Genomic DNA, 12,731 nt, shown 5'->3' on the forward strand with positions numbered 1-12,731 from the left:
TGTGTGATTTGCAGTGGGGGGTAGCTTACTTTTAAAAAAATTTCAAGGCTTCACTTAGATTGTTTATTTTAAGACTTCTAAAGTGTTTGAGTAACTTAAAAAGCTACTGCATGTTGAAACAAAACTAAGTATTGTTTTAAAGACAATTTTATTGGAAAAGACAAATATACTCTGTCTTTTAGTTCTTAACTGTGGTTCTTTCAACAAGTAGCATTGAAATAACCAGTTCTGTTTGAGTAGTAACTCAAAACTTCTCAATGTCATCGTTTTTTAATGTTAATGGCGTATTTTTAGCATATCTTTTTATAATGGATTTCCAGCCACAATATAGAAATAGAAAGATGTATACTTCTGTTTCTGTAAATGTAACCACTACAAATAGCAAGGTTGTAGGCAAGTAAGCTGTTGAAAGATGTTTTTCAGCAGTCCAGGTACTCCAGAGATATGATGTGGGAAAATGTTTCTCTTTTTTCGCTTTTAATATGGCAACTTACTCATTCAAATATATTGAAATAGATTTGTATGCAAGGGAAAATTGGGAATTATTCTTTCTCTTGATTGTTGTTTCCTTTCTCTTTTATTTTAGAAAAAAGAAATCCACACAACGAAAAAGGTTAGTAACTTTGTTAAATTATGTATGGGTTTGGTTTCTTTTTTTAAAGAGGGAAGGGGTAGAATCCAGTTTTCCTATTTATTAAAGAATTAATTTCAGACACACACAGAGCAAAGCCCCTTACATTTGTGTAAGCATTACCTTTTTATATAGATCAGGGAGAAGGGCAGCAGGTCAGCAAGAGGTGAAAACATTGTTGGGTTTACACTGCAATATGAGTTATTATATGGAGCATTCTTATCTTATTTTCCAGACTTTCTGAACTATGTGAAAGTTTGTAAATACATGGTCATGAGCTCTTTGCTTCTGCCCTTCCTCTTGTCCCCATCCCCTGGGAAAAATGGTCATAGTTTTGTGCCTGTGATGTTCATCAGCACGGAAATGAAGAAAAGGGCAATAGTCAGGGCTGAGAGTTTGCCTTCTTGTTTGACCAAACACTTGTGATTTCTTAATTTATTATCAATATGTATTCAGTGAACTTTCACTTCTGCTTGTCCATAGATGAAACAAACAGCAAAAGCAATCAGATTATGTAGCATAGAGACTGGAATTCCTTGGTTTGGGTAATACATTTTCTTGTATTAAACACAGCAATACATTTCACAGGTTATTATTGAGGTTATGTTGTTCAGCTTTCTGTGGCAAGAGTGAGCTAGATACTGCACACATACGTGCAACCCTTTGCCTAGAAGAGCCCAGTTTTGACTGAGCTCTTCTGTACAACTGCAGATCTGCTGTTCATTTGCCACAGGCCAGTTCTTGGCTTGCACATAAAGGTTGATAAATAGTGGAGTGGAGCTTGAACTCGGCTCTTCTCTTAAGCCCTCTGCCTTCTCTTCACCCCATCTGGCTCTTCCAAGAAGGAATACCTCACTTATTTTATTTAAGCTCTATAGAAGCATCAGACTCTGAAATGTTCAAGAGCCTCTCTGAAATAATTTCAAGTTAATTGTACTTCTGCAAAGTACTTTGCAGCATTCTGTCTCCAGGTCAGTGTTTACCATGTGCTATCAATGCTTCAAAGTCTCTAGGTACAGTACAAGTGCAATCCTACATATTAAATTGCTTCAGATAAATTTGGTCTTCAGATGGTTAAGGCATAGCTGCTTCAGACTTCTGGCACATTCAGAATACAAATGAAATAGTGTGGGTTTTTTTTTTTTTTTTTGTTTTTCTTTTTAATGAGAATATGGGGTGGTAAGTGAAAAAAAAAAAGCAAATTCTGCCAGAGTATCTCCCTTGGTAACACCACGTCTTTCCCTGATACTGCAACCTCTCTTCTTTCAATATGGTAAACTGTGAAATTTGAGTGATTATAATACAGAACAGTGGTAAGTGAAATTTTTCAGAAGTACTCTTTATTAATCCATCTTTGCTCCCATTAGGTTTATGGAAGTTTTAATATCAGTTTAAGGTAGGGACATTGTTTGAGAACTTTTGAAAAGCCACTTCTATAAAGTAGGCTCTTTCAGGCAGGAATTCTACAAACATTCATGGAAGCAACACCTGGTACCTTAAGAAATCAGTTTTAATTGGAACCTCTGGGAACAGTCATAGAACAAACTCTGACAGACTAAGAACAAATTTTTAAATACAGAAAATGTTAAAGCTAGTCATTCTACTTAAATCAGCTCCGAAAATGCAGTCTGCTTTTAATCCATTTGCTTGTGAGTCTAGAAAGTTTCATTTGTGTTGAAACTATCAGCTTTCGAAAGAGTGGTGCAGGAAGGAGATTCCATCTTAATTAGTAGTATATGAAGCTGTACGTTAGGTGTAGCCCTGGATGGTTTGGAGAGATGCACTTGGGAAACTGGAAGAAGAGGAAATGATGACATAGATTTCATGGATGACATGAAACAGATTCACATGGATTTATGAATGTTTCATAGGCTTTCTGTCTGAAGGTATAATTGAAACTTCTAGAGATGGGTGTCCATCTCTCTTCTTAATCCAGTTATGCAGCATTTATGTTCTCTGAAGCGCAAGATCAGCATCACAGAATTTGAGAAAATACTTCAACTCTATAACCCAAGAATTTTCTGAGTTTTAGAGACCTCAGCTCTTAGTTTAGTTTTATTTTTAGTTTGAAATCATGCTGGTGTTTTTAAACACTGGTATCTTAATAAGTAAAAATTATATACTTCATCTCCAGTTATGAAGTAGGAAATCAGTATTGGTGGAACTGCATATGTATTTTCAATACATATGCTTAGCGCTATGCGAGATTATGAAATATTGTAATGTCAATAGAATCTTTTATTCTCCCGAATTTGAAAGATCGGGGGGGGGGGGGGAGAAAAGAGAAAAAAACCCTGACAGTTAGCTTCTGTGTATCATCAGATTCTAGACATATCAGATTATTTGCTTCTCTTTCTATTTACTGAACTAAGTGTCTTGACTGTAGAGTTATTTCATGGTTTTGTGCGTCTTAACCCTTCTGCTTTGTTGAGCAGACCTTTTTTTTTGTCATGGCCTAAAGTCACATGCACAGTTTTTGGAGCTTACAAAATTGGGGGATTTGTGACTCAGAGAGTCACTTCAATAGCACAATTTCTTCTTCTCTCAGTCTTTGTAAATTCTGGGAGGTATTTAGAGTGCTGCTTTGTCTGGCAGTAATAATACCTACTGCAAGAATCAGCATTCCTGCCTAACTAGATTTTGCTTTTAATCAGTTGCTAACTTTCAGCTTGCTTACTGGAAACCTTTTCGACAAGTGCATCTTGCATGTTGCTTGTTCAGATGTTGTTATCTTTGCTCTGTGCTTGTTGTATGATAAATGGTAAAACATGTTCTTCATAAAGCTTTCATTCCTAAATCCATGATCAAAACCATAAATGGTAAAACATATTCTTCATAAAGCTTTCATTCCTAAATCCATGATCAAAATCTGTTAGGTTTGCATTTTCCATATCCTTGTAATTTCTGATGTGAATCCACATGTTTTAGTACTTCGCTAGAAAAGCAGCAAGCATTTTCAGAAGTATGAAACCAGCACTGAGTACTCGCTTTCTTTATCTGTACACAAAATGTTTCTTTTCCAGTGTAGTATTCCGTTTGTTGCCTCCTAATGGAAACTGGTGCCTCAATTTCTTACTTCATTAGGCTAGAATTTGTTGCTGTATTCATGTCTGTCTTTGTATTTTGAAGTACATGGAATGCTGACTACAAAACCCAGTGCTTACTGGCTAGCACTTGAAAATAGTCAGGTTTCATCTTAAACTTCTATTACACAGTCAGGCTTGCAGCTAAGTAATTCTTTGGAAATCATATAGGTGGTCATAGTGGCAACGAAGGTATTTCTAATTTCTATAGCAGTTGCTAATAATGATCTGTAACATTCCAGATACAGATATTGCTTGGCATACACTTAATTACTTTTACTCTATGACCAAAGAATTTTTGAAAGGGGAAGGCTGGTAGGGAAAAGATATTTAGCATAGTTAGTATACTTGAAAAGCTGAGATGTGTGCTCAGCTTGAGAGACAATCAACTTGAGAACCAATCACCATGGAACACAATTAAGAAAAAGAATTGAATAAATTACTTTAGTTGGGCTTAAGTTTTTTTTTTTCTTTATAAGCTTGATTTGCACGGCTGACCCCAAAGTTTATTTTTACTCTGTTAGTATACATAGTTATTCTGCAGCTTAAAAGTTCTGAGTAATAGCTCTGTTTGCATTGTTAGAACAGGGCAATATTTTGTGAAAAGATTGGGAAAGGTTTCATGTTTTCAGTTGACTCCTTTTCCCCTAATGTATCACAAAGTTTTGAAGGGGAAATACAAAGTAATGGAGAACGAGTTTATTCAAGTATAGTTGCATTATCTAAGCTTAGGACTAATTTTTTTTACTTCTGTCAAAAACAGTACCATCAACCAAATTCTCATCGTTATTTTGCTATGTGTTCCTCATAGTCAGTATGTACTGGGAAATTGGAAGTTTGGAAGACGGTGATACCTGAAGCTTTCTAGGCTTGCTGGAGTTTTAAGACTTAAATAGAGATCACATTTTGAATGAAGTTAGTGTAATATTACTTGTGGGATTCTACTTTTTTCTTCATCTTTACTATCATGGCATCAAAGTTGTGCGTACAGGGCTCCTATGTTGCTTTGATGGCAATACTGACATGATTTTGCTATGCATTATATGGAAAGGCATTGAAGATGCTGTATGGAAGAAACAACTCTTACCTGCCAGGGACCTGGCTGTATTCAGGTGGTGTGCGCACAGCAGTGCAGCATAGGGTGTCAATAGGACCGGTGGTTCAGCTGCTAGTTCAATTTTCTCAATTATATTCCTCCTCCTCCCATCTTCATCTATATAAAAGAGTGGGAAAAGGCAAGCACTGATGGAGGACAGGCCAGTAAAGTATTTTTATTTCTGTACAATTGTTAATGGAAGAAAAAAAGAGAATTTCTGTCACTGGCACTCAAATGTTGTGTATTGAGGTAGGACAGGTTTTTTCTTTTTCTCTTCTTTATGGCTACTACTGACTTCAAGTTAGTAGGGCTTTTTCCAGTCAGATTTGGAAGTATCTTTTCACCAACACAGTCTAGGAAAATGGAATGCCTTTTAATTAAGAGCTTTAACATTTTACAGTCAGTCAATCCTATGAGCAGCGTACCCTGTAGGACATTAGTGGCTGTTTCATTGGACTGCATCTTGCTAAATTCACAGTCTAGTAGTCTGGAGCTCATTTGTTAAAAATATAAATTACACTCAAATGAAAATATGACCTTTTCTCAGCACTGGCTACCTAAAAAGACTGCTGGATAGTCTTAATTTATTTTTTTCCTCTCTCTAGGCGAGACATTGCTGATAATTTCCATCTGTTTTCTTTTTATTATCTCAGGGCGTTGCAAGTCCCATTGCATAGATTCAGCTACAAGCAAAGAAAAGGGTTCAGGCCTTCTTTGTCTCAGACTTGCATTATTTTTCGTTTTTCATAGGTCTGTTTCCTAGTATGTTTTCTTCCTTATGGTAAAGCCAGTTTCTTTCTGTTTTGTCAGTATCTTGCTCACCTTCTAACTAATAACCTTTCCCAATGACTTGTTGAAACACCAGCTGTAATTTAGTCTCTTGTGTATTGGTTCGTTGATGAGTGAAAAAAAAAAGAGAAACGTTTAGAAATATGACTTAATTACCATGATGTTTGCACATTGCCAGCATGAAAGCAGAGTTACCTGTTCAGAATGTGCAACCCACAGGTTTAATTTATTAAACTTTCTTGTAACTCCATTCTCCTTAAATGTGTGCATAAGATAGGAGAGGGAATGTTTTTCTTTGTTTCCCATTTAGCAATTTGCTTGATTTATAAAAAAGTCTGTGCTCTGTTTTGTGTATTTGCTCGTTTGGAGTTTATAGAGACACTAGTGATTTGTTCCTTAGCCTCCCTGTGGAGTTTCTTCCATATTGCAATCTAATTCCATGTCCATGTCGTGCACTCCTGAGCTGTTAATTTGTACATTTCGATGCAGTTTGTTTCATCGTGTTTTTGTAATCCAAACTGAATGTAACGAGCTGTGTGCTTTGGGGACCCAGCCTTGCCTTGCCAATTAGAACAAGTGGTTACTGAGAGCGAGCATGTTTTAAATAAAACATGGCACCTCTGCATGGGACCAGCAGCCTTCAGGGAATAGAAGAGGATATTTAACTCTTTCTCTCTAAGAAGAGAGTATCTCTGCAGTATCAGTGAGCACATTTCAGAAGCAGTCAGCTCCTTCTTTTTTGAAGTAGGATGCAGATTTACATTTCATCTTGCAAATAAAATTTAGTTTGTCATTAGAGATGTGTTATGCAGGGACTGCATGTGGAATATTTAGGAATGCACAGGGATATCTTTTGAGTTGACTGCATGTACTCTAGGATTCTAATTGCTAATGCCACATGAAAATTGTACAGGGCTAGCAGCTGACCTTTCTCTTTCTCCTTGTACTGCTATGCAAGGAGTGCCAGGTGGTAATAGAGCTAGCTTCAAAATGTATTTTACAAGGGAAGGAATCCAGAAGTAACACTTCCTAAATAAGAGTACTGAGGTTACATGCTACGTGGCTTTGTGGAAGGACTCGTTGTTCTACCGCTTCCAGGTAATCAGGAAAGGGTACCTCTGTGACCATCAGTATTTGTGATTGTTGCAAAAATTATCCAGTATTCTACTGGGTTTTATATTAATCAAACTTCCTGGTGAGTTCAAGCAAAATACAACAGTTTTAGAACTTTACTTTGCAGTTCTTTCTTGCGTGCCAGCCCCGACATTTCCTTTTGGCTCTCTTCACTCAAACTTTCACATTCTATATGGTTGTACAACTTCAAAGGAAGAAGTTACTGTCCAACATCAACCTTCAGTGAAGGACACCGAGAAGGAATTTAGTGAACAGTCACAGTGATTGACTTGGACAACATTTCAGTAGTCCTTGCATACACAAGCAAGGCAAGACCAAGGAAAACCTGTCTTGTGAAAACCTTTTAGCTCAGCAGCTAGATATAAGGGAAATATAGCTGTTTAAGGTGATTTAAGCTGTTAGGTAGGCAGGTGTACTGGACAAACATGACCTGGGTAATAGAACCCCATGTAACTGATGGCTTTCAATTGTCCGTCTATTTTGTATGAAATAATTGTGATTAGCAGCTAGGCAGCTGGCCAGGAACTTGAGACCTGATTTTCTTTTCAGAGTCAATGAGCATTTCTTTGTGATATGAGACAAGTTGCTCTTTTTAATTTTTTTAATTATTTTTTTCTTTCCTTCCACTTCTGTTCCTCATCAGTTACTTACTGATGATAATATTTCCCTGCTTCACTGGACTGTTTGTAAAGATAAAACGGACATGATTATCAGTAGCAGTGGTCATTTAAGGAGCTGAGATAAATCTAGAGCCCTGTCTTGGGAAAAAAAAAGGTCATTCTGAGGAGTAATATCTGTATTTTGCTCTTCCAAATCAGCTTGAAATAAGCGTGTCATTAGCACATATTAGATTAAAATGCAAATTGGCTGTCTTCAAAGTCAGTCAAAGCCCTCATGCTGAGTAAATTGCCCAAACTCTGGGATAGAGGCTTGTTCCTCTGGTTATACGTAATACCGATTCACACCACCATCCCCCAACTCTAATATAGCATTAGTGATAGTGCAGGAAATGAGTGTAACATATTAGTGTCAGATTGTATGAAAGAGGAAAGGCAATCTTATTTTGGAAAACCTGTATTTAATTTGGTTTTGTCTATTTATGCTTTTACACCTGTATACTCAGCCCCAAGATGCATGTCCAAGTAGCTTGGCCAACATCATCTCCTTGTGACACACAGAGCAAGGAGTTCCGGCCATTGAGCCCTTGCTATGATAAGACAGTTTTTGGACCTGGCTGTTATACCTGTGAAGAATGGATGCCGAGAGGGACCTTTTGCTTCTTATTTTGTCTTAGTCTTCATGAGTCTTAGGCAAAATTCTGAAATTTCAGTTCTCTTCTTTCTCATATGTAGCAATCCGTAGTTGCAGTTGTTTGTCTTGACACTTCAGTTTATCTCTCTTCTAAAATTGAATAAAATCACATTGTTGCAATTAATGCAGAACATTTCTTTTAAAACTTTTAATGCTGTTTCTAGTAGAGCCTGCAAACATTCCAGTCATTCGTTTTTCATACCAGTCTTCATGTATCTATTAAAAACTTGTATGTTCTCACAAAGTTAGTCACCAGAGGGCAAACTGCTCATGCAGATTTAGTCAATACAGCTTGCTTTTTGGGTTTCCTTTCTGTTTATTTTGGGTTGTTTTTTTTTTTAACATTGTCTATGAATGAGTTTACATGTAGCATTAACTAGTTGGACAGTGAAGAGCAGGAATCTGGCTTGGATCTTAATTATGAGTAGATGAATCTCCGTAAATGAGGGATAGGGAATCCTGTGCTGGAGATCTCTAAGCCTGTAGGACTGTAGATAAGATCTTTCTTGAAAAGCTGTCCAGAATAACTGCATCTCTAGTAACTGAGTGTGTAAGACTTTGTTCCTTTCCTTTGCAGAAAGCATAGACTGTTGACTGAATCTGGCACTGAAGATTTAAGAAATTACAAGCAGGTTGTGGTGCTGTAATAATCAATCTAATTTGTGTGCATTATAACTGTCTTTTAATTATGCTAAAAGGATTAAAGAGATTTTATGCTAAAGGATTAAAGCATGAGTACTGGCTTAATCTCCTGGTTTAAATCACGGGTCATTAAATATTATCTAGATAAGATCCCTTAGGTGAAAATGTCTCCTTTACACAGATACCATGTACTGAAGTGAAGATGCTGGGGGTTCTGCACGCACCATGGGCACTAGTATTTCTAATGAATAATTAAGTAAGAAATAGGTACACATTTTTAATTGCAGCACTACAGGGATGTTTCTGCAGAACTATACTCTGTTCATTGTACCGAATAGGAAGTAATATAGGACATTGTCATGACCTGTATATTCTTACTACAGCATTTGCATATTGACCTGAATAGAGAATAATTATTTTCTTTGTAGAATTTCTTTAGAGAAATAATTAACCCCCTGTGGTTCAAGAAAATAAGTAATTTACCATATTGACATTTCTGTGAGTCAAGGTGGTGATATTCTTGTTCACTATACATAGATAAGTATCTAAAGCACAAATGTGAAACATCCACAGGTATTAGCAACTGTGAGAAGCCTTGGGACTGTAGTTGGTTCTTAACCTCCCTCCCCCAAAGCATATAATTTTATGATGCCTTAAACATTGGAAGTACGGATCTCCCTACCCTGACGGGACTGCAAGGGTACTAAATGCTTCTGCTAGTGGGGAGCCAAGAGTACCTGTTTGAACATCGTGAAAATAAATAATGAGTAGGAAGAGCTAACATAAGTTACGCAGGAATTCTGTGGCAGAGACAGTGGGTAGAATTTAGTTGCTTCTTATTTCTCTTCAGAATTTTCCTGGGGCTTAAAATGAAGTCAAGAGTCTAGGAGAAAGAGCTTTGCTTCCTGGAAAATTCTGATTGCACATTTTGAACTTCTTTTATTCTACCCAGTAAGCAAGTTAAGGGTCCTCTAGAAGAGAAGTTATGCGATTGTTTGCATGCATTATGAAAATAATTTAAATAGAGGTCAGATCAGAAGTGTACAAAAATGGTTAGTTCATACACTTCACAGTTTCAGACTGCTTGACTTTTGAAGCTTAGTGTGGGATTTTACCATCCTATAATGCCACCTCTGATCCTTCTGGTATAAATAAATTCAGTTATTTGGAACTCTTGACTGTTACTGGAACAAAGCATTTGGGAACCATGAGTCTGGAGTGTCAATTCTGAGCTGTTGGGCTTCAGTCAGGCCACATGTTGCATGTTCTGTCTCACTTGTGATCAGAAGTGCCGAGTCTCAACAAGCAATCTAGCAGTAGTCTACAGAGTAGCTCTTAGTAATGATCTTCAGAGCATAATGCAAGACTTTGCTTTAAGACTTCTCATGGGACAAAGTTGGAGGGGAAGCTCTGGTTTATATAATTTTAACTACTTATGTTACCCACAGCATGGCTGTTACTTGTATAAGTGAACACACAAATTTTACTGTGAACAAGGTTAATGAACTTAGTGTGTAAGGAGGAAACCTTGAAGCTTTCTAAACTTTGTGTTTATGTACATTTATGTATATTAGCAGTTAAGTAAAATTGGTAGCATCTTAATTTGATCTCAGTTGCTAAGTAACAGGACTTTTTCTATTTTGGTATTGGGCCATTTCTGCCCAGCTATGTGGGAAAAATCCCATAGAAATGGAGAGGAAATTATGAACACCCAGTAGATGTCTTGGGGAGCTGTAAGCATTAGAAGTTAAAAATGCAAAAATAAACTCGTGCATCTTGAATACTTTAGGCTTGCTCAAAGTGGACTTGGTGTTGTCCTGGGTTCCGCAGTAGCAGTCATGTTTTTCCTTTGTGTTAACTGGTACAGTGCTGTGTTTTGACTTCCAGTTTGAGAACAGTGTTGGTGAAGCCGATGTTCTCGGTTGTTGCTAAGTGATGTTTACCCTGACCAAGGACTCTGTGAGGCTCATGCTCTGCCAGGGAGGAGGGGAGGCTGTGAGGAAGCAGAGATGGGGCGCCTGACCCGGGCTAGCCGGGGAGGTATTCCATACCACAGCACGTCATGCCCGGGGTGAGGGGTAACTGGGAGTTACCCGGAAGGACAGGGGTTTCCGGGTGGAGCTCGTTTCTCTTGGCCGGTGGTATCGTATTCTCTTCCCTTGTTATTTTCCCTTATCATTGTTGTAGCTGATAGTAGCGGTGGTGATTTGTTGCTGGACTGTTTTTGTCTCAACCCGTAGGAGTTGCACTCTCTCGATCCTCCTCCCCGTTCCTCCGGGAGCGGGGAAGGGGAGAGCCCCGGTGCGGGGAGGCAGGGGGGGGAGACGGACACGGACCTCGATTGTTGTCAGCTCGGCACCACTCACTGGGAGTGAGTGAACAAGCTACCTGACTGGGTTTAAACCACGACAGTTCTTTTTGGCGCCCAACGTGGGGCACGAAGGGTTGAGATAAGAACAGATCTGACTGGATTGATAGTCACTCGTCACAATGCTGATTTATTGGCTCTCAAGGTTGTTCCTCTTGATCTCACAGTTTCAGTATATGATATCTTACGTCCATCCGGTACTTGCTGTATTAGTGTTTTTCAAGTATGGGGCTTGGGCTAAGGTTTTTATCCCATTGTACTTTATGGTAATGACTTGTAATACAATAGAATCATTGATCATGAAATTGATCTGGCTTATGTTCCCAGTGTGGTCACCACCTTTATACTTTGGGAGGTATATGATGGAGGTGCTTAGCAATTACACATCTTTTTTCTCCTTCTCAGGTGCTCAACCTGGGAAGGAGACATCCTTTTACCCTCCTAGTCGTCCCCCCAGACCATTTACATTTGAGAGTTTTGAATTTTTTGAATGGCCTTTTAATGCTGTTGAGACTTGTTTGCTGATGGTGATGGGAATCACCATGCTAACACGCATACAGAGTGTGTTTTACCCACTACTGATTTCAAGAGTTAAGCAGATTCAGGTTTGGGTCTTGTCTGGGGTCAAACGACGATGTAGGAGGACCGAGAGATTTTCCCTGAGGCTGGACAGCCATGAGTGGCAGGGTGTGTGGGATAGTATGGGCAAGTATCTAGGTCAGTGGGCCCCTCCAGTACTTTGGAATTTCACTACTGAACAACTGCAAAATCCAGAAGAATTAGTAAAACACTTAAATGAGGTGTGTGGTCATTCTGGCCATACCAGAGATGGACAAATCATGGCAACGTGCTGGGGCTTGGCCTATGCTTACAGGGCCTTGTTCAACACTATCCAGCACCTTCAAAAGGAAAAGAATGTCGGCGGATCTGAGGGCAAAGCAACAGTCGCTACTCAAACTTTGGCTGCAATGAACAGCACAGCTGTCCCAGTGGCAAGTACAGCAGCTGCTCAAACTTCAACTGCAACAGACAGCGCGGTTACCCCAGCTCCAAGCACAGTAGCTACACCACCCCCAGTAACAAGTACAGTTGCTACTCAAACCACAGTGATAATCACTGCAGCCAAACCAGAGGACCAATTCGTACCAATATCAGTTGCCCCTGTACGCAAGAGAACAAGCAAAAAGGAGGCAAAAAGGGTGAAGCGAGATGAAGAACCAATGAATTCACCACCCGGTCCAGAATCTGATCAGGAGTCATCATCACATGACGAAGAAGAAGAAGAAGAGGTAACTTCTCGACCTCGGACCTCAACCGAGCTGCGGAATATGCGAAAAGATTTTACCCGTCAACCAGGGGAGCACATCATCACCTGGTTACTCCGATGCTGGGACAATGGGGCTGATGGTCACGAACTAGAAGGTACAGAAGCCAAGCAGCTGGGATCACTTGCTAGAGAAGGGGGAATTGACAAAGCAATTGCAAGAGAGAAAAAGTCCCTCAGCCTTTGGAGGAGGCTCTTGGCAGCTGTGAAAGAAAGGTTTCCGTACAAGGACGATGTTACGAGTCGTTCGGCCAAGTGGAATACTATAGACAAAGGCATCCAGTCTCTGAGGGAATCGGCCATCGTAGAGATGATCTATCACATCAAGCCGAATAACGGGGATACACCTATAG

At 39.0% G+C, this 12,731-nt stretch overlaps 1 protein-coding gene across 5 annotated transcripts in view; it reads left to right on the top strand.

Moving 5' to 3' along the window:
• The window catches only part of ZFAND3 (zinc finger AN1-type containing 3), a 146,122-nt gene that overhangs the window by 33,890 nt on the left and 99,501 nt on the right, over positions 1–12,731 (top strand). For 2 of the 5 annotated variants that reach the window (XM_062629673.1, XM_062629674.1), the window contains one exon: positions 587–613. The exons of the other annotated variants lie outside the window; for them this stretch is intronic. In XM_062629673.1, the coding sequence (XP_062485657.1) occupies positions 587–613 (27 nt within the window). The remainder of the gene's footprint in view (positions 1–586; positions 614–12,731) is intronic. 5 annotated transcript variants of the gene reach the window in all.

This window comes from Pezoporus occidentalis, unplaced genomic scaffold, assembly GCF_034315485.1.
Source record: "Pezoporus occidentalis ecotype Australia unplaced genomic scaffold, CSIRO_AGI_Poc_V1 ctg34, whole genome shotgun sequence".
In the NCBI taxonomy this organism is placed as follows: domain Eukaryota; kingdom Metazoa; phylum Chordata; class Aves; order Psittaciformes; family Psittacidae; genus Pezoporus; species Pezoporus occidentalis.